The 23,315-nt window shown below is 41.2% G+C and overlaps 1 protein-coding gene across 2 annotated transcripts in view; it reads right to left on the bottom strand.

The window, feature by feature from the left end:
* unc5cb (unc-5 netrin receptor Cb) overlaps positions 1–23,315 on the bottom strand; it is a 143,266-nt gene that overhangs the window by 50,944 nt on the left and 69,007 nt on the right. For both annotated transcript variants that reach the window (XM_042509739.1, XM_042509741.1), the window contains exons 2-3: positions 10,294–10,524; positions 453–596 (exon numbers count right to left, since the gene is read on the bottom strand). In XM_042509739.1, the coding sequence (XP_042365673.1) occupies positions 453–596; positions 10,294–10,524 (375 nt within the window). The remainder of the gene's footprint in view (positions 1–452; positions 597–10,293; positions 10,525–23,315) is intronic.

Below are 23,315 nucleotides of genomic sequence, written 5' to 3'. Positions count from 1 at the left end.
AACAGAATGTTTCTCATTACTTGGAAACAATTGTGTTATGCATTTCAGTAGGAGGACAAACTCACAGGCTGAGAACAAATGAGGACCACCTACAGAAGCGAAAAAAAAAAAAGGGAACACTGGCATAAACATGCGCCGGAGCCTCTCTGCTGTGTATACACTGTTTCCTCTGCACTGTTCCTCCAGGTTTATACTGTACATAAGGATTCACATTCTGCCGGCTTTTTACCAACTTAAGTTCAAAGGGACACTTGAGCCTTGTGTTAGTAAAACCATTTTTTTTCTTCTATCTCAAGAATCTGTAAATCTGTCATGACACACAAGTCGGTCTGTGAGACGCATTTCCTTGGCAGCCAAGAGATTTTGTTTGGTGAAGAAAGCAAAGATGAGAGAGATGATAAAGACTGAATAATGGGTTGAAGAGCAGGATGGAGGTGGGGGAGGATACTCACAGGCGATGCGGACATGAGCTTTGCGGCTCTTGGTGGTCCCTGCAGAGCTCCAGGCCACACACTGACACCAGAAGTCCTCCGGCCCAAACAGCTCCTCCACCTGCTGCCGAGTGATCTCTATGCTGGCCTCTCTCACTACCAGCCCTGTGAGGAAACACATAAAGGGTTGGAAGGAATGGAAAATATAAAGAGAGTGTTAGTACATCTCAAAAGTGAACAAAATGAGGTATCAAAAACAGGCCAAAATGAATCATATTAGGATTTTCTACACATTCATTTATTTGTGGCGGATCACCACCATTAAAACACCACAGATTGAACATACTGTAGGTTAGTTCAGACAGGCCATGTTGTCAAGCTCAATTCACATCCCACCTACAGCCCAATCATCTGATGGACCAGGTGATTGATGGAAGGGAGTCAGCTGATAGATCACATGATTCCTTTCCATACATCAATTGGTAAACCTCATTTCAGTTGCTACTTCTGCAAGTCACTTTACAAACCGCCTCTACCCCAGCTCCTCCTTTTCATGCTGTGTCTGGCTTATCATTTCTGGGGGTCTTTGCTGTTGCTCTCCCTGCCGTAGGCTTTCCATGCAGGCACATGGAAGGGCAGGGAGGTTCACTCTGTCTGCCTTAGGCTTTCCTTGTGTGACTTTGGAGGGCAAAAAGGTGTGCTCACTCTGCCTTCAGCTTTACATGTGGGTGCTTGGAGGACAAAGAGATGCTTTCTCTGCCTTAAGACTTTCCACGTAGGCACAAGGAAGGGCAGAGAGGTCCCAGAACAGAGTCATACTGCCAAATATCACTGCAAATAAATTCCATCCACTTTTCATAATGTCGGTGGTGATTTGAAGCATTTATTGTACAACTTTGTTCTTTGGCTAAGTGTTTTTGTATTTTTGGTATGTGTGTGCATTTATGTGAAACAGCTGACGTCCTGGAACACAAGTTCAAAATTACTTATGACAATAAAGTGAAATCGAATCAAATCAAAATTAAATGGAAATGAATTCTACCTTGACTAAAGTAGTCCACATTGAAATAATTTTTTTTTTTTTTTTTTTTTACTTTTGAGGCTGCAGTGTTCATTAGGTGCGCTGTTAAAATATACTGTAAATTGAGCTATTCTTATCAGCACACTCTTGGAGTGTGGAGCACATTAACTTATAGTAGCTGAACTTCTACAATCTGATCTGATCAGCTCTGAATGGATCAATAGACCAGTTATTCAACCCAAAAGTCAACTCATGGAGTGCTCCGCCTGTGCTGTGTTCATGGACCCACAAAAACCTCTGAATTTAGAGAGGGCATATGAAATCATAAACACTACCTCGCACAAACCACACATTGAAATGTTTTATTTTCTCACCTGGAAGAGATCGATGCTCATGTCATGAGCCCATAAAACCAATCAGTACAGTTTACATCCACCACATCACATGCTTTCACACAGGGTATTTGTGCCCGCATCCCGCATGTGTGTGTGTGTTTGTCAGTCTGGCCCCGATTCCAGAGCCAGAGCGCTGGGCTGTTTGGGTCCGGGCCCTGTGGGGGAGGATTCTCAGCGTCATGGCTACCACAATCCTGTTTGCTAACTCCTCTGATTACTGCTCATCTGGGTGCCAGGACCCAGACAAACAAATCATCCCCAAAACAAATGCCTCTACCAACAGCTGCCCCTCTAGAGCAGATTACGCCGTGGCTGCTGCTACAGGATGTGTACATTGAGCATAGGAATCGAGTCAGTGCATGCATATATGTATAGATTATGTGGTCCAAGAGCATTCACTGAAGCTGCAGATGCTTTGTATGCAATATCATGCCTTTTTACAGCTCAATCCATCATCTTTTTTTGATTGAATGGGATATTTTCTAAGACAATGTGGTATCATGAATCCCTTTGTTAAAATAAGAAATGTATAGATTGCAAATTTCAGTAATAATGAGAATTTAATATACCTCACGTATCTGAACCCAGTGTGAGCAGAGTTGATACAAATATACGATAATTATTATATACATGTTAAGCCTTTGATGTCCCGAGAGAAAAAAAAATGTAGAATTTTTTTGCATTTTTCTTATTTCCTCATCTATAATAACAAAACACATGGTTATTATTTATTACCATTATTTTTTTAACAGACCCCATAGTTGTTAAATATAGGCCTCTACCAAATGGTTTATATATTCTTTTGTGGTAATGGACAAAACAGAAAGAAAAAAATATGAATTACAAATCATGTTCTGTTTTAATGCTTGTAATAGTGTACCAACAAATTAAATAATTTGTGACCATGGAATTAGTAGCATTATCAGTAATAGTATCATTTTTGCATATGAAATCTAGATATTTACCATTACAGTATTTTGTCAAAAATGGTTTAAAAAATCATACTGATATATTTTCTTCTTCAAATATATAGTGGAATACAGGTTTTGACAGTGGATATTTATCTCTTTTTTTCTTCACAGAAAATGTATTAAAAAAATGTATATTATTTTACCATCATTACCTTTACCATAAAATGACAATTAAACTGTCTCCTTAAGCATGGCTTTAGACAGTAAATATAATATAAACCAAATGGTAGAGATAGCTCAAACACGTTGACTTAAGTTCATGTCAATCAAAATGTATTCTACCAAACCGCTGACGTTTTGCTGACCTCCAGAACCAGCCGAATTTCAAGTTGTTTACAGGACACATTGGTTAGATAGTGCTTCAGTAGCGCTACAGATTTTTCAGGAGGACATGCTGAGATCATGCTGTGAATATTCAATGCCACCTCATCCCCAAAGTGCTGCTCTTTTGGGTAAATGTGGGGGTTGTGCAGCCCACTGGAAAAAAAAGTTAAGTTGATGTCATTTTCCTGGAACTGTCGTGCTCACATACCTGGTCAGCAATAATGAGAAAGTGAACTGTGACATCCAAATTATGGCCAGTGGCTACTGAAGGGCCTTTTGTACAGTGCGTCTAGGAAACATTCCCTGCAGTGCACCATTACCACCAGGAAGAATGCATCCACAGATTTATTTTATTTGTCTACCATAACTCAGATCTCGTCGTCCGCATTACGAACCCCTATTTGTCAGATCCGGCAGCTTTTTCACTATTTAGTTACCCAGTTTTGGCCATGACTTCTTCTGTGGGTGTTTTTTATTCTTAGCTGACATAATGACAGAAACTGGGATACCACTGTTGCAGTCATAGTACATCCAATACAAAGTTTAATGAGTTGTGCAAACTCTTCTTTTACTGAGTCACACAGCCTGCCTCTAGTATTGACCATATTGCCATTTTTACCATTTCTTAACTGCAACTGTCAGGATGCTTTGAGTCATTGTCACATGACTTACTAATGTGAGCAATTTGTTTACCTGAACAAGGATGTGTACATCTTTTTATTGTTACAGATACTGTTTGGTTTTGCACATTCAAACGGCTGAAGTTCATTTGAAAAATAACCAGTATATATAGTTTTCTCAAACATCCCCATCACTCAGTCCTTAGTGAACACCATTGCCTGCTGATTCACAAACAATGGTGCGGATGGTGTCTCTAGAGAAGACACAAATTAAAAGGGCTGCATGCTGCATGCCAATTCAAACAGGCGACAGTTGTGGAATTAATGTGTTGTCAAAAGGCCAAAAGTACAAAACACTAAACTGGAGCTCGTCCAAACATAAGTGTAACATAATGTTTTGGTTACTGAGTAACTTAAACTATTCTTAGATGATGATAGCCAGTATTTGTCTTGTGTTTGTTTGAGTATCTCCTTATTCCACTAGTTTTTAATGTTGGAAAACAACTGAGAGATTGAGGGGGCTTAATGTAAGTTAACTACAGATACCATAGAAACAACAACAGGCGAAGCTTTTGATGTTGGGGCTAATGACCAACATCACATCACATCACATGGTGATTGAATCTAAGGCTGCAGAATTCCAGACACCTCCGCCGATTTGCTGTATATCCATGAAAACATGGATGCTTCATACACATGCCTCTGCGAACCAGTCAAGTTGCACTTACAGTTTACATTAATGTCTATAAAAATTGGACACTTAACACACATCTTCCCTCCAGCAGCCCAGAAGATCCATGCAATCTGCACAATTTCAAGGTGGGTACCCAAGATTTGAGTCACTGCTTTAGTATCTGACCAGATGTCTCCCCTTCTGTTCCTGAGTTATGACAATAAATAATGACCAGAAAAGCTTTATTACAGAACATTATAATGTCACAGTGAAGTTGACTGATGACCTTTTGGATATATTATGTCATCACTTTATCCTATTAGACATTTGTGAGAAAATGTGTCATTATTTGTGTATAAATTCTTGAGTTATAGCCAAAAACACATTTTGTAAGGCTACCGTGACCTTTGATCAGTTTATCCTTAAGTCCATGTGAACGTTTGTACCAAATTTACACCACTCATGCTGTCAGAAAAGATCAGCTACTAATAACAGGAGACATAATTCTCCTTTTCTTCGGTAGGTGACGTTTGGAATCTGTCAGATGTAACGTTATTATACTAAATCACTAAAAGTTGTAAGCTTGGCTACATTACAGAGCTGGAGCATGTGACATGTAAGGAAAACTCAGCAGCAGCTAAAACAATTTAGTAGGTTTGATTTAGGTGCGCCTTGTGGCAAGCATTAAAAGTAATAACAATTCAGACTTCTGTTAGTGTTAAACGTAATCAAACTGCCTCATTATTGTTTTCATTAACTGCAGCTGTGTTTTTATGCTGACTATAGAACAATGCTTCTGTAAAAACTCCCCCCAGCAAACAAATAAACTATCATTAGAGCTACGTATTGTATATTTAACAGGTTACTCTTCATGTTATTCATTCATTTTATCCAAGCTTACACAAAGGGCTTACCTACAACAGCATGTGTTGTTGATGTGACATCATTATGATGCACTGCCTCGGACTTGAACCACAGACATACAGATCAATGAGTCATTGGTGTCCCAATGTTCATTTAATCAGCAACCTAATCTTTGCCTGAAATCTAATTCATTGCATAGTGGTTCACTACCTGCTGAATGAGAGATAAAAAGGACATTTCTGAGTCACACTGTTAGCCGTTGCCAGTAATCGAAAATTGAAATTTGAAAAATCAGTGTAGTCTCCAGATTCTGCAGGCTCACTGCAATAGATTATTATTTTTTTTTTTTAATTCTGGCAATAATCTTTTTTACCTTTTACTTTAACTTTGGAGGAAAAAAGCAATTGCTATGTGTATAATTTTCCAAAACATTTCATTCAGTGTTGTTTGCATGACAAAGACATTGCGACAGGAGAGAGTCCATCTCACAAAGCATCAGAATGATTGTTACTGTTGTAATACAAATTGTTACCATGGAATGAAAATTGTAATGAATACTTATCGATATTGCAATTTATGTCCACATGAGACTGACAATATATTAGGAGTTTTTATGTTTATGTTAGCAACCTGTACCTTTATGGCTTTTACTTCTTCTGAATGAGTACAATTTGTTCAAAGGTGCAGGATCTGCTCTACAGTTTGAGAAGCTTTACACAGTACGTGTCTGAATTTCTGGTTGAATGAAAAATGCAAAGAGACTGGATGGTTAAAAAATGAACATGCCATTTTCCTTCAGGTTCAGTGCATTCACACAGCCTCCTCGTTCTGGCACACACACCAAGCAGAGTGACATCCCACACACCAGCTTAGCGCTCATGTAAAATTTACACAGTGTGCCGACAGGCAGAAGAACAGCCAGGTCTGTTGTGTGCGCATTTCCTTCTGCATGCATGTGTGTGTGTGTGTGTGTGTGTGTGTGTCCAGATGCGTCCAAGGGTGTGTGTGTATGTGTCGTCTGCACTGTATGCCAACGTGTCTGAGGAGATGTGTATTGTTAGTTGGAGGATGTCATGGACGGATACAGTGGATGAGAGAACATCACACATAGAGTAGGAGAGCGAAAATCAATAGTGGAAACAATAAGAAGATATGAATTCTCCGAGGGTGTAAAACATGCGCTAGAATCAGTTAAATATTTTTTCAGTTTGTGCTCCAGACTGTTTCTGAAGAAGGATCTTTAGTGGTGAATTATCTGTCTGATGTTAGAATAAGCCCTCCGCACCGTAAGACAGCCTCAAGTGGCAATGACGACTAGCTTTACGTCTACTTCAAGAGTCATTCATGACTTCATTGCTATTAGTAAAGCAGGATTAAACTCCACTGATGTGTTGCACTTGAAACACATCAGAAGGATCACTCGAGCAGAAGAGCAGGACTCTGAGCTGATCCTGCTGACCTCATCTGGTGACTTCATATGTTTGCTCAGCTAGTTGCTTTTAGTACACTGTATAACGTTACAATGATAACAACAAAACAGACTCCCTCTCAATTTGCAATCAAGAGGGGGCGAAGCAAATGCAGCCCATGTCAGGGCCAGCAATGAGGGGCTACTTCACACATGTCAATGTGGCCATTAGCAGCAGAAATGATTCTACAATAGGTCCAATTAATAGCTGGCTGAACCAGGGCGCCTCATTGGAGATGATTCATTATTAATGCGATCATTAAAGTGAGCCAGCCTAGCTCCTTAGTGTTAGCACTGGCTAACATTATTGATCGGAGCAGCCAGGCAGAAAAGGAGGCATTGGTCACTGTGCTGATTATCTGGCCAGATGAAGAGAGTTCCTGTTTGATCTCCTAACTCATATCTCAGAGAGAGTGACAAGCTGTCTCCGGTGTATATTACACTTGCTGTGTCTACTTAGAATTAATTTGATGCTCATTTGCTCAGATCAATGCTTCTTTTGCACATAACCTGCCCTCAACACTGGGAGGCAAATGCTACAGTGTTCAGATGACAGCGGGGTGACTCTCTGAAGCTAAATCATCACTGTGGAGAACAAAAAAATTGCCATCACGCTTTGTTCATTCTTTGTTCATGCTTTTCATTTTTGCCTCCTGCTAAGTCACATTTTCTACATGCGAATCTATGGTTCTCCTTGTGCGATTGCATTTAAAACTTGCGTCATTTGCTCATGTGTCATGTGCTTCACTGGGTGTCACATCCACTGATTTAAAAAGCTTTTCAACAGGAATCCCTCTTCTTTCATCAGACAGACGTTAAATTGGGCTGACGAAGGAAGTTTGAATTTGTTGTGTGGAGGTTAACATTATGATGCTTTGCAGATATTGCGTTTCGTCCTCCATACCTGTTACGTCAAGATGACATAAGTATGAGATGTTTAGAAGACGTCTGATACTGTTTACTAAACAACACAATTTAAGACCAAAAAAATTACTAAAACAAGAATACTAACATAGTCTATGTCAAATTGATGATGGAATTACATGTGGTCCTAACAATGAATTTTGGTCACCTGACATCACAACCCTCAACTATTGTTACCATGTTGGTGGTTAGCAGGCTCGCAGGCCAAATCTGGCCCCCAGTGGGATGCAGGGTGGCCCCCCCAATCTTTTTTTAATTCACAATGAAATTAATTTTTCTCTGACTCTCAATATAAATACAGTGCTAGAATGCATTTGAAAAGCATAAAATAGAGTGTTTTTATCAAGGAAAAAATAAAGTGCCCCTTCAAGCCCTAAATTTCCAGAAACGCCCCAGCATACATCAGACCTGTGTGGGGCATTTGCATCTGGCCCCTGGCCTCCTGACATTTTGCAAAAGTGGCCCCAGGGCAATTTAAGTTGAGTATCCTTGTTATCCCAGTCATTAAAATTTTGACAATCCTTGATCTAAGTTTTTTGTCTGAAATGCTCAGCACCTCAGTTGTCATACCAGCGTATCAACCATCAGGTTCAATAGATGACATTTGCAGGCTCGTCCCCTCTCTCTCTTTCAGTCTCTTGCACTTTCTCTTAATGTAATTATCTCTCATTTGGTTTTATTTTTATAAGATCAGAAGTTCTCACTCACATGAAAGTGAGACAGTGACAGGACAAGAGGGATGGAGAGGCACACAGGGAGAGAGGCGGGTAGTGAGGGAGAGATCCAATTTCTTCAGGCTACACTATCAGTGGTATTGACCAGGCCGGCCAGTTTCTATCGGTGCTCCTTTTCTGTCAATCTGGGGAAATCAGAGAGCAATGGAGTGGGCTGAGAGAGGCTACACACATCCACTGGGCTCTCGCTGTGCTGTGTGTGTGGGGCGCGAGGGCATAAATGAATGAATATCAGTGCAGTAAATAGCCTGTGGATATAGCTGTGTAGAGTGGGTGCGTTTGTGATGTGTGGGTTGTTTTCCATGTTGATGCTTTTAGCACAAAGCCCTCTGACACAAAGGCTAAAAGCCACTGGTACCTTCGCCCTCTGCTTTGTCATAATCATAACCATGAAACACATCCTCAGATCTGTGTATTCTTCCTAAAGTACACTAGGTCAAAATGAAAGGATTTCAGGTTGGGATTCAGGTTGTTTTTCCAATACTTCTTTTATATCTGTGCTGGCTACAACTCTCAATACCGTGTATCAGCTTTTGTATCTTGTGGCTGCTCTTGCAACAATGTCCTGTTTTTCATAGAGTTCAGTAAAACAGCACTTGAGAGGCAGTTTTCAAGAAACATCTCAGATACAACATGCAAGAGAATGCTTATGAACCCTTGAAGAATATGCGGGTGTGTGCTTACGTGCCTAAACATTTAAATGTAAGTAAAGCAGCAGCTGTCAGTGTATCTGTGTGAGCATGCAGAGGTGTGTGTGTGGCAAAACAGTGGGATGAAAAGGGTAAATGCGATGTGATTGGTACCTGTGGGCGACAGAAAGAACTCAATTTCCAATACAGCAGCTGAATGCAGCCAATCAGTGCTGGGCTGTTGTGTGTAATGGCTCCGGTGCCTTCGGGGGCTGAATTCTGTTGAAAACAACCCTGCTGGAGCTTCACTACCTATACTTCCTCTCGATGCTGACAAACATGTACATAAACACACACACACTACACACCCAAGTTGTGGTGCTAGTGCACTAAGAGAGAGGAAAGATGTCCTAATTGAGAAACTCTGCGTCAAGCCATTTTTGCGAGCATGTATGAATGTATGTTTATATCAACCCAACCTCCTGCGAAATATGATTATGCTACTTATTTGTCAGCCCAATTGCTAGAATGAATGTTGGCTTGTATGTTTCTGCAAACCATAGATGTTCCACTTGTATGTTTCTTATTTCTTATTTTCTTGCTTCTTATTGTTCTTTATGTTTAAATGTTGGTGTAAATGTTTAGGCACAAAATCAGCTTTTATTGCAAAAAACATGGCTAGTAATATTCTTATGTGCCCTTAAAAATACGAGCTTTTTTTTGTTTGTTGGTCTCAAACAGCAGTTCACTGCCGTCTGATGCTTGGAGGCTGTCTAACCTTGGTGTAACTCCATCCACCCTCCCCTTCCCCCTCCTGAAGGTCATATATGTGTAATCTGAACTGTGTCACTTTAGAAATGACCATATGATACATATGAACACACAAATGTAACATATCCTGGGTTTGCAGAAAAGTGTGATCGGTTTTTACTGCACAGAAGTCAAAGGGTGGATGTCGGGGTGAATGTAAAAAAGCAATGCATGCATCCTGTGTAACATTTCCAAAATTTTACCACAACAATGTTATTTCACTAATCCATGATTAACTGCTTTGAGTCTCTAAACATAAGAATAACTACACTTATTATGGATTAGTTGCCAGTAGTGAATACTGTAGGAAACAACCTGTGCATTGTGTCCTTTGCTGATTAAATTTGTCAAATATGAATCTAACTTTTCAGGAGACAGTTGATTTAAATGCAGATTTGAATGTGTATGTAGCTGATCCGTTTTACTGACCAGAGTTTTCGTCCACCCGCTCCTCCACAGTGTGCTCCTTCTGGTGCACCCACTCGCTGTTGCACTTAAAGTAGATCTGGGTGGCGGGCGTGGCCTTGCAGTACAGGTTGACTGGTTTGTTCTTGACTATGTAGGCCTCCTCTGGTTCCATCAAAAACACAGGCAGCGGCTCGGGCGGGTCTGAAGGGAAGGTTTCCGGCAGATCGCCGAGACCAATGAAGTCATCCTCCACTGTGAAGGAGAGATGGAGGGCGGGAGGAAGAGATGAAAGGAAAGATGAAGGGAGAAAGAGAACAGAGGCAGAAAGAGAGAGAGAGGATGGGTTGGGAGAGAAAAGAAAGCAGACAAGAGACAGTGGGACAGTGTATTATAACCACAGTCTTTGCATGGGATTATCCATTCGCACAGCACACAGTGAAATCCCTATCATTTGATATTTTGGAATGTTTACACAAGTGTATTTTAGAGCGCAGGAAATTCTGCGATTCCTCTCAGGCAATAAGGCTGCATGGATTTACAGAAATCGGCCCTTGCTTGGTCTAACCACAACCAGCTACTGCTGAGAAACGAGAGAGAGACAGAGCCAATAATGAGAAGCAGAGTTCAGAGGTTGACTCTGAGGAACTGAAGTTATAAGCTGATCTCTCTCTGTCTCCCATTTTCTCTCTTGCTCTCTCTCTTACTCTTTGCTTTTGTCTCTCTCTCTCTCTCTCTCTCACACACACACACACATGCACACACACATGCAGCACATCTAATGACCTCAGGCTTTTGGCCCAGTTTGTGCCATTCCTCGGATACTTCTGCAGTAGACAGATACGCTTCCCTGTAATTACAACTCCCTTTCATCTCCCTGTCTTAAATCACATACACACAACTGCGTGTGTACACGCGCTCGCTCACACACAAACGTGAACAAAATGCTCACAGTGCCACAAAACATCGCAAGCACACAAATATATGGGCACACACGCCCACAAGCGAGCACGGCTAACTTTCTAACTCTTTGAAGAGAGGGAGGATGAAGCCTATTCGCCACCCCATTTGTCACCTCCAGAACTGTTCTATTCTTACCATCGAACCGGTAGACATCAATTATTCACAAGTGTGAAAGAAAGAAGGTAGAGAAATAGAGACAGAGATACAGTGGGAAACAGAAGGTGAGCGAGGGGGAACAGAGTGAGACGGTGAAAGTAACTCAGTCAGACAGACATAGATTGAGACATCGAAATGGAGTTGGGCAGACGGACAGAAACATAGCACAGGAGAACAGAAACAGGAAGGCGGACTGTTCGGATAACAAAAGAGTTTATCAGCCCATCAGTAATTCTTCCATGTCCTTCTATCTAACCGCCTCCCTGTCCTGTGTGGACACGCTGGAGCCTTGTTGTCTGACAGAGGTTGCCTCCTGGATGCTTCGGGAGCACTAAATAATGTCTCGGCTGAGCAGATATCTCCCCACGATGTCTCTCTAATGTTATCTCTCCCTTCATACCTGCCACAGATTGAAGTTGATTGCTAGGAAATGAAAGGGCAGGGGGAGCCAATCAGAAAATGACCAAAAGCCGCCCTCATCACGAGGGAAGAGGGTTTGTCTGTGTGCTGTTATGAAAGTGTTTGTGTATGTTTGTGTATGCCGCTGATGTCTTGCTGAAAACAAGCGGTTTTGTTGTTTGTTGGTCTCGAACAGTGGTCTGCAGCTTGGCAGCCATATCCATCATCCCGTCCGCCTCCTCCTCCTCCTCCTCCTCTGCCTCCTCCTCCTCCCAAAGACAAGTCAGGTCATATACATGTAATCAGAACTACGTCACTGGAGGTTGTCAAATACGGACAAAATCTCCTTGTTGGGGACTGAGGTAACATTTTGCTCACTGGCATCTTTGTTAAACTATTTTTCATTATAAAAATGAGGAACATTTCAAACATGTATATTACAACGTGCAAACACTCTCTCATGAGGCAACAGGTCACGAAAAAAAACTGAAAAGCATCTCTTATGAGAATAACCACCTCACGATTGTTTACCTGTACGAATGTGTTTTTAAGTCAAATCCCCTACCAGCCTGTTCTCATTCCGTACTTGTAAAACAGCGCCCCTTAGTCAGCGCTTTTGGCATAAGAGTGTTAATGTGTTGCCCCTACAACGGTGGAGTGACACTGACACTGAAACACCCTCCTTGTCTTAGGGCCCTGACACACCAGGCCAACAGTCAGCCAGCGCACAGTAGATATCCTTTGTTCTGTCAACATCTGGTTATGTGCTAACTGGCTAAAAAGCAATGTAAATCCATCCTGTCGGTCTTTTCCCTTTTTAATGAACAAGGCAGCTGACGCCGCCTGCTGGTTTGGAGAGTTATTTCCTCTCATGGAGGCACAGATGCAGTTGGTCATTGGCTGTATTGACTGCAGTGTGTTTAAGGACAACTTCTTAGCTGAGACACTTTTGACGTGCAGTGATGCATCAGTTGGCCTTCTGCACCACTAGTTTTTTGATGTGATTTTGGTGTTTCTGGGCCTTTATACATAATTCTTGTATTCTAGCTCACTGGAATTCGCAGGTGGATTTTCCAAATCCGACATTTCATTTACGCTCCTCCACACTGTGGCTGACTTGCAAGCCGATCTGTTTGCTAACAGCGCACAGCTAAAAGTTTCCTTGCAGACCTTGCACATGTGAACCTTGATTCCACATTACGTCCATCAATCTACATGTATCTTGTGTGCGGCTGCAATCACCAGACCGTGACCCCTAGACCATTATATTTCAGTATGAATGTACAAATTGTTAAAGCGATACTGTCGAACTTTTCAGCGTTTATGTCTTTACAAAGGTGATGACTCTCTAATGCATAAGTCTATTTCAGCAGACCTTGGCTTAGTCTGTTCTCTTGTGCTCCATAGTCCTCAGTCCACCCACATCCTCAGCCAGGGGACCCTGACCCAGAAACAGGCAAAGAGAGCCAAGGAAACTCATTAAAGATTGTGTTAGCCTTCTTTCACCCTCCATTCCCATTATCTCTCCATCTCTGTCTCCCTCCTGGCTCCCTTGCTCTGTCGAACTGTGAGGCAGAGAGATCTGAAACAGCCATGAAAGCATTGCTCCCTTACACAGAGAGAGAGACGCACGCCTCACATGCTCACACACACATACGCCTGCGCAGGCATTAATGCGCACACAGGCACACACAAACTCGCTCACAGATATTCGAATTCATCAACTTCCTCAGTGCAAGAAATAATAAATTCAAGTGAATGGAACTAGCCCTCCAGTGAAAAATCAGACCAGAAATGAAAAAAGACACCACGTGACAAAATGAAAGACCCTGACTCCTTCCAATCACCCCCCTCCTCCTCAAACCCAACACATCCAGCATCCCAGCACCTTCTTTCTCCCTCCCTGGTGAGCAGAATACTGTGAGCAACAAGAAGCTCAAAGAGAAACATTACTTTTTTCTGGCTCCCCATCCTACTGTCTTCATTCATATGCAATAAGCAGACAGTTCATGATAAAATAGTTTAGAGATTTCAGCATCTCCATGTTCAAGATGATGCAATCTTTGTGGATACACACAGTGACAGTGTGTATATTCACAAACCTAACACTCAACAAGTGCAGAACATATTACCATACTTATACAGATCAAATATGCATTATGAAACACTTTCCCCTACCTTTTTTAGTGTCATATCCCTTTAATAGGAACATTAATATGGCATGCCTCCACCGTTTGATATGCAATATGGATTTTTGTGAGCATTTGTAATTCTGTGGCTTGATTTTAATCAGAAAATTTGCCTCCATATTGAGTGTTTAAAATTTAATGAAATATGTCCTCGCAGCACTTTTATTCAAATTGTATTTTGCTCTGTAATTGGGGTGAGTTTTTCTAATTCATATTGTAAGTCTTATTAGTGAATATTTTACAACTCAAATTGAATATTAGTTGAATTTTAGATCAGTTCCACATCCCAACTACAAAAAGTTTCGGAGATAAATGAGCTGGATATTACCCTCAAAAAATAAGTTAATGACTAAATGAAATGTGCCTTTCTCCCATTGACAATGAATTCATCAGGTAGGGGGCAAACCAGTTTGGAAAAAAACCCATTAAAGACGGATAAATCAAATTCATACAAGCGGGAGTGAAGCAAGGTATGAGAGGGTCTTGGCAGTCAGCCCCTCTTTGGCTTGAGTCACATCCAATAGCTGTGGGAGAAGCAATATTAAGGGATGATTACATTTTGGACATGAGGAAATCAAAGTCAAACCTTAACACTGGCACAGCTACATATCAAAGCTCAGCGTCAGAGATAAGACATCCACCGAGCTCACATCTTGAGCTAAAAAAAGAGTATCTGTGTTACATAAATACACAAACTGTTGCATGGTGAGGTGCACAACACCTACACCAGACACACAGAAATTCACATGAAAAGCATGAGGTTAGAGTTTGCACCCTGTAACACTCTGGTCTATTCATTATATGGTAAACAGCTCGCCAAGACCCATGCGACCTGTCCAATTAGCCAAAGTTTCCTACAGTGTGCACCTCATATTTTTTCTTTGTTTTAACAGTGTTTTCCTTTAACATTGTCTGGGTGACAATCATCTTGCTGAATCTTGGACACTACAGGGTCTTAATGACTAGCTTACATCAATAGTTTCCATTAGAAATGAGCACCAGCTGGCTATATAAAGAATCATCCAGCAAATGCATCTCAAGTATACCTTAAAATGAGCTACAGCGATACCTCCTGATGCACTATTACTCCTCACCACAGCAATCAGTACACTGCTATTACTGGACTATCAATACTTTACTCACATTAATGACATCTATTGTGCTGAGAGCAGTGAAAACTGACGACGGCGCATCCACAACGCATTAGACATCGAAGTCAGTGTCCACACTGCGATGACAACGTCCCAGGCTTCAGCTGCCTTTTTAATCGATGCATTTCAGACCATACATGCTGGTAATTTTACATGTTGTTGACGTCATGTGTCAGCAGGAGGTCAAAGCTGATTTTCCGTGAAAGATGCTTTGGAAATGTGCCAACTCAAGCCCTCGAAAGATTTCTGTAGATTTCTCTAGACTGAGCATTTCAAGGCAGAGCACACACAGGATTATTGGGTACTGATTCACCAACAATGTGAGCCCATCTGTGTTGTCAAACTGGACATAGGGTCTTCCATCCAAATCAAGCAATAACTAGAAATTTATAGAGGTAGGGACACAGACAGACAGTTAGGCTATGTTAACATTAAAGGTCATAATTCTCAATTTCCTTTATTTCCCCAGATTCCATCTTTCTACATAAACTGTTCACATTTGTGTTTGAAATGACTTATACCTAACATCAAGTGGTCACATTTACATGCACACTAATATTCCATTATTATTCAGATTATGACAATAATTTGATACGGGTCTTGTAAACGGCATATTCCATTCCAGATCATACAATAAAGTATTTTGTGCATGTGCGAATGGATCTCTGCCTTGAAATATCTTAAATTCAACCTATAACGCCACAAACATGCAGATTGAAACAACAACAAAAAACATCACATTTGGCAAAAAAAAAAAAGAATGACAAAGTGATGAAAGCTTCATCTCTGGAATGATCTCCTTGGTAGGAAGGTCTGCTGAAGTCAGTCTGCATAAACATTAGCTATGTGCTTCTATTTGGGAGTGTGTAGCATGTATTTGGAGAGATGGCCTTTTGGTCTACTAGCTCTATCAGCAGCTCTTGCTGGTGACTCTGTGGAGAGAGAGGTGTGGCCAGGAGAGGAGTCAGGAGTGTTGGGGTCGTGATGTGAAGGGTTTCACACAGTCACATCATGATCAGAGCTGTATTGGATTTAGGACCACATATAAAAGGGGCCCAGAACGGATTGGAAAAAAATCTAATCTCTGTGTCCAAACTAGTTAGATCTAAAAAAAAAATCATAACTGTGTCACATGAGAGCAAAAAAACATGAATATAGCCTTAGAAGTGATGTGGATTTACAAAGAAATGCATCCCCACAGATACACATTTTACACTGTACTCCATACACGCTCCATATATTATACAGTACTATAGTGGATCTATCACCTGTTTTCCTGTACCATACTCCTACGCTGCCTTTTTGTAAGACTGTATTTCTTACCACACCATACCATATATTGTATGTGAATATCTGCGATAACAGCTTTTGAATGCTGGGTTCTGACACCACGGTGCAAGATAAGCTCTCTCTATTCTATCTGTACTCGCGTAGATTTATTGTCCCAAGGAAAGCGCTGTATCAGTGGGGCCAATGTTTCCCTTCAATCAGGGGAGAGTCAAGCATGAACGAGGATGAACAGTGGCATAAATCTTCCCCCTCTTCATTCCTGTTTTATTCCTATTTATCGTCTTCACCCTCCTCTCTGTCCCCCCCTTGCCTTCTCCCTTTTCACTTCTCTTTCCACTCACCCCTCCTCATCATTCTTATATACATTCCCACTCCAGATAGAGAAAAAGATCGGTAAGTGGCTGGCCAGATAGGCAGACAACGGGGGAGTTTTACCAGCCAATGTTTTGCTATGCCGCAATGGGGGAAGGACAAGAGATGGTTTGCAGCTGAGTGGTCAAGCAGAATAACAAACCACTCAACTGTCATGTCAATTGAAGCAGGATAAATAGACTGTCAATCAGATCTACCTATAAATGTGCTTTGAGCACACCTACCCATTATATTGAGTGAACATAAATCAATGGTAACGACCTCTTCTAGTCAATACTTGTTAGTATTGGCCCCATACATCCCAGTGGCTTTAATCAATATGTATGGCTGTTGTTTTAAAAGCAAAATCCTTTAGAAGCTCCATGAAAAACAGGCAAAGCGAGCAGAGGTGCACATCCACTCTAATGTCTCTTTCCAGCCAAGTGCTTTATATACACTAATGTGTCTACACACATTGTCTGCAGGGCCCCATCTAACACTCGGCTGCAGCAGGTATTTATTGATTACTGTTTGGGGCCAGTGACCCCTCCCTCGCCCTGTCCTATCTGAGCCTCTCTGCTGGGGCGTGCTAAGCACACTCATATTTCATCTCTGGGGAATTCTGCCATCACACAACCAAGCAGGGGAGGAGAAGTCAAGACAAAACAAGCCGACAGTCCTTAAAGTTAAAAGTCAGGTGGCTCCGACACTAACCTCCCAATCAGTTCGCAGCTCATAGTCATTCCATCGCAGGGCAGAATCACAATGACCTGGAGAGAGCCCTCTTGCACACTAAAGCCGCCAAATAAACCCGAATGAATAATTCAATCAGGGCATTATAGAGTGGTCCAATTCATGGGTCTTATCTTTACCAGAGTATGTGATGTAATTGGAAAAATGAATCTGCACAAATTGATTTAGCCCACTGCGGTAAAGTGCAAACACACTGCTGAAAAGAAAGCAGTGGTAGTGCTGAGGAGCGGGCCTGGAGATAAGCATTTTAAATCTATCTACTAAGAAATGGACATCCATGTGATAAAAGGTTCCCTGTGCTTTCCCATCCCTCTTTATCCATCTCCTGCGTTGACCTGCAAGGGAAAAGTTTCCAGCTTTTCAATTCTACGCCCACCCAGCGTCTCCAAGTGGTATTATATTGACGCCACTGTCGCGAATACTAGTGGCATCGTTTTATGTTTTCCTCAGAAATTAGCAACTTTCCACAGACGAGCAATTAATCAATTTCAGAGCACAGCACAATTTCCCTGCGCCTGTCTTTGTGCAGCCAGTCTTGTCTTTCATTGGGGGTGTTTACATGTTCTCTCTGGTCCTTCTCCCTGACCTTCATTTGGTCCGCTCTGGCTGCACTCTGGCAGGAGGCAGCTGGTTGTTGCCAGGGTCATGCTAGGCCTTGGCCACTGTCTGTCCAGTCATATCACAGCGCCAGGAAAGGCAAGGTCAAAACATCACGATAATTAAGGATCATTTTCATTTTTTAAACTAATTTTCACCCCGAAAATACATCAATATTAGAAAACAGAAGTTTTAATTAATCTCATGCCGATATAGCAACACCACACATATTTAAAAGTTAAAGCATTTCCTGCTGCAAGAATGTGCTTTATGCAAAGACTCGTTATACATTTCTTTGAGTAACGGAAAAGAAGAAAAGTGTGAGGAAAATGGAAACGAGCTGTGATTCCATCTAAGTAAATGATCTATGATTAAAAATTGAATGCACTGGATATGGCATAGGTATTTAGGGGGATATATTGACAGAAATGGGATATAATTTTAAAAGTATGTTTTCTTAAGTGTATAATAAACTAAAAACAAGAATCTTGTTTTTGTTGCCTTTAAAAGAACTGTTTATATCTCCATTGAGAGTGTGTCCTTATCTGTGGAGTTCACCATGTTTCAACACAATGTTTCTACAGTAAGTACAGTAAGAATGGACAAACCACACACTGGTTTTCAGAATAGACTCAGCATGATAGGTATTCTTTAATTGAAAAGAAAATATTAAGTTATTTCAATAAATGGGATAACCAGAGGTGAATGGACACCTACTTTAATCCATGAATAAGAGGAGAGAAATCTGTAGGGAGGTTGGGCGGACTCTGATATGGGTGAGTGATCTTTATAAAATACAAAAATAGAAGCAAAGTTGGACTGACACCAACACTATTCAATCAACTGGTTAAAATGTATGTGTAAGTGTGAAGAATATGTATATAAGATTGTCTTTCTGTATATATTTAAAGTAGATGTTAAAAAAGCTTCAAAAATGCATGACTAAGTAAAATCTTTTTTTACTATTTATACTGTTTTTGGATGTTATTTTATTGTTCTTATTCACAATCTCTGTTTTCCTGCTGCTTGTCTAAATGTTTTTCTGCTCACTCTCCAGCAGTTATGGCTTTTCAACGTTCTCTCTGCACTGTATATTCACACCCTCTCCCCCCACCCGATTTGCTCCCTCCTGGATGAAAAGCCATTTTAGTGGTTGATTGGAGAATGATGCTGCTACTTAGAGAGTCACTCCATCAGCACCGAGGGAGGAGAGGAGAGCACAAGGAGAGAGAGAAAAGCTCAAGAGGAGTAGTGGCTCCCTGGGGCGCTGTAGCTGTGATGGGTGAGCTGTCAAACGCCCCATTGTCCAAATTACCCAGCAAGCACCATGTCACCACCCGGGACTAATTTACGGTGCAGTGCGGTGCGGCACAGACATCGCTCTTTGAGTTGAGTCCACAGGAGAGACAAGCGAGGGAAAGGAGTGCAAGGCAGGAGTGGGGGGTCCGACCTAACACCTTCTGAAGAGGTAGAAACAGGGCATCACACACAGACACACCCAATGCAAACCCTAATTAACTTCATGCCGGTTTTCTGTTTGCTGTCTTTATGCTTCAAGCTCTCAATGACAGGTGTCAATATGAATACGTGTCACGCCCCTGTGCCTCCCGGCCCACCCACTGCTTGCCAAACGCACACATTCACTGATGCACAAACACTTTAATACAGTTTTAAGGCAGTCATTGCATACAGAAGCCTCTTGCTTGACTTCACTTGCAGTCATAACGACTGGTCCTTTTAGCAAAAACTGGCATGCCCATTCACTTGTCACATGTCAAACCCCTGGGTGCCCAAAGCCAGACAGGGCCATCACCCTACCCCATACCGACCAGCGGGCTGTGGAGTGGAGCGGTTCTTGTCAGAAGAGACGTGTCGCACTCCCTGACCCCTCACTGTGCCCAATGGCTTGATGCGATGCCTCTACTTTGGCTAATTGGCCCCGAGCAGCGGGCAGCCCCGTTCTGCCACCAGTGAAAGGCCAAAAGATCAGAATGCAAAACATACAAACAGAAAGACAACAGTAGGAACACAAGACTACCTCATCAGAAATATGAGCTCGCAATAAGCTCCTTCGCCATTTTACAAACAGAATAAACTTTAGACAATTAAATGTGAATGTAAATATGTGTTGCATTCATATTTGACAGGATATTTTAGTAAATTTCAAACTTGACTGTAACAGAAGTCCCAAAAAAAGACACTGCCTGAGTAGGGTTTCCTCAGTTTAACTTCTACATCAATATCAAATCTCCTGGATAAGGTATCACACAGTGAAACAAAAACTCAAACTGGTTTACACTAAATGTGCCAACAAACTACATTCAAAGATACAATAGGCAAAATCTCTCACCAGCATTGCAAGCACTCTGCAGACTGGAGGAGGGTTGAATATTGCAGAAAATAGCAATAACTAATTCATTTTCTGTGTCGAATTACGACCCTGAAAGCTCATCAGCCTTACTTACACAGGGCTGCAGAGGTGTGAAGTACAGTTTACTTGGTTGTTGTTGTTTTTTTGCCCAGGGTCTTTTAATTGGTGTTTAAAGTCATACAAAATGCATTAAATCACAGCTACAGCTGGATAAACAAAATATACCACCCTCTGTATGTTTCTGCTCCAACAGAGCCTTATCCCTCTTGTACACTTTCATGATCAATGAAATCAAACAGAATCCAACAGAATTGACAATTTAAATAAATTCAACACACAAACACACACACACACACACACACACAAATATTGGGTGTGGGCAATAACTTGATTTCTGCCATTCTGTTTTTTATGCAGCTATTTGTTTCTTTTCAGCATCAGTTTATGGTGTAAATGTCTTAAACTAAAAAACAAAAAAAAAGTCCTTTGTGTGTTTAATGTGTTATAATATATTCACCTTATAAACATCTTTCTGTTTTATGTTTATGTCTCCTCTAGCCTTGCCTTAGTGTATGCAAATTGGTAACTAAGACTAATTTCTGTGCTATAATAAGGTTGACTTGAACAAAGATGAACCTGTCCTCCAACTTCGTATCTGAATTTTGAATGCAACATGCTTGGTGTGCTACTTTGCCTTTTGCAACTCAGCTGATTTGAGTTGCATCACTCCTGCACTGAACTGTCCGGCTTAAAACTGAAAAAAACATGCTGCTGGTTTCATTTTTCCCCCAGTCATCATGAGCTAATGTTAACATAGTGTGGCATCATGGCAACACATTTACTTAAAACCAAAAGTTTTAGAACTTTCAGGGCTTTTAAAATGAATGGACCCTTATTCTACAGTATTATAATACTGCTACTTTTACTTAAGTTGGATACTTTTTCTTGATGCACAAAGCAGTGACACCAGCAGAGGCAGAAATACATAGAGTATGTTTACTGGAATAGAACATTTTTTCCATACACCCAAGAAGATAGACTCACGTGAACATGAATGCATAGATGTACTGTATGGATGATGCTGATAATAAGCGTCATCCATAGATGTACTGTATGGATGATGCTGATAATAAGCGTCATTCCAAATGACAGCAAGAAATTGCAATTATCCTGTCACATTGTCATGGGTTCTCAATACAGGAATGTCATTATTCAGAGGAGTATGTGCCACCCCCTACATATGCACACACACTCCACACATATATATCCTGAAGCACTCAAATGTCCAACCCTCTTCACACACAAAAAAAAATCCCTGGCAGCACTTTATCTGAAGGACACTACAGACTGGAAGTGTGTCAAAATGTGTGAGACACAGTCCCCAGAGCACAGTCTATTCTCCATGTCTGTCACTGAATCTGGCTGCCTGCTTAATCCCCTGAGAGAGACACACAAATACACTGCCTCCATACTCACATCAACCTCCTAAATCTCATTCTCGCCATCTCGTCAATCAAATTGCAAGGTGGGAAATCATGAAAAGGCATATACAGCGCTTCAGGAAGTTCTCTTTTTTTCTTTAAATGCTCTCTCTTGAGAACTGTATCCTGTCCTGTGTTACCAACCCTGCTGCTGAGCTGAGTACCGGAACCTGCAGCCATCTACTAAAGGCCTCAGATGTGATGGGAAATGAGAAGATCAGGATTTACTGTATGCCGTAATACACCAAACATGGGTGTATGCCCTAATGCAGGCTTTGATGGTGTAACTGTGGGTGTGCGTGTGGGGGTAGGTGGGAGGTATGTGTTTGCGTGTGTGTACATGTGTCTGTGTGTGATGGCTGAATTAATGTGACACGGCAGATGTAACACAGAATCGTAAATCTTAGCCTCGGGATCAGTAGAGGGAGAGCAGGAGGTGATATATTAAAGGGCACACACACACCACTGTTATGATGCTGATAATAAAACAAGACCCCAGCCCCAATAGCCAGCTAATAGACATGACTCTATATCTGGCCTTGAGGGTTTTGACATGCACACACATACACACACATATATATACACACATGTATGTGGCACTTCAGATGCACAAATACACTCAAAAAAAAAACACAAACTCTATCCGCTTTTCCAGCAATTTATTATGCTGCTTTGAGCCCAACAGCTCAAGTGTTAGATATGGCTGTAATGCTGTTAAAATCTTAATACTGTTACACAAGCTCGCTGTTGTACAACATGCTAATTCTTTACTTACTGTGTGGAGTGCATTGGATGGGGCTGCAAAAAAAACATGACAGCATTCCTGTTGAGAATACTGGAGCAATTCACTGTAGCTAAAACACAGATGAAGCTAGCCAATGTTACTGTCAAGAACACCCTGACAAGCTAATCACTAATCAGACTGTTTCTCAACAGACTGCTCATCGAAGTTTGTCAGCTGTCCCTATTAAATCAGATGGTCTTTTACAGTGTAAACAATGCATTTTAATGGTACTCTCACAGGCCTGAAAACTGGTTCGCATCAATATTGTTATTTCATAGGAAACAGAACTCCATATATTTACTATTATTTCACACAACGTCTCCACATCTCACACATTACAGGGTCATTCTTCAACTATGGTCCATTTTGGTCTGAAAAGTTTTCGCAAATCCAAAAAAAAAAAAAAAAAAAATTAGATACTAATATATCTCATGGAACATAGTACATTTCATAAAATGGGTATTTATGTGTCATTTGTATTTTAAGTTAATCTTAGATCAGTTTTAAATTCAAAATTAGCAGGGTTGAGTGTCCAAGATCTGACTCAGAGACAAAGGAAAT

This window comes from Plectropomus leopardus, chromosome 20 (genome assembly GCF_008729295.1).
Source record: "Plectropomus leopardus isolate mb chromosome 20, YSFRI_Pleo_2.0, whole genome shotgun sequence".
NCBI classification, from domain to species: Eukaryota; Metazoa; Chordata; class Actinopteri; order Perciformes; family Serranidae; genus Plectropomus; species Plectropomus leopardus.
The sequence above is the reverse complement of the archived record's forward strand: the minus strand, read 5'-3'. Positions and strand labels throughout refer to the sequence as shown.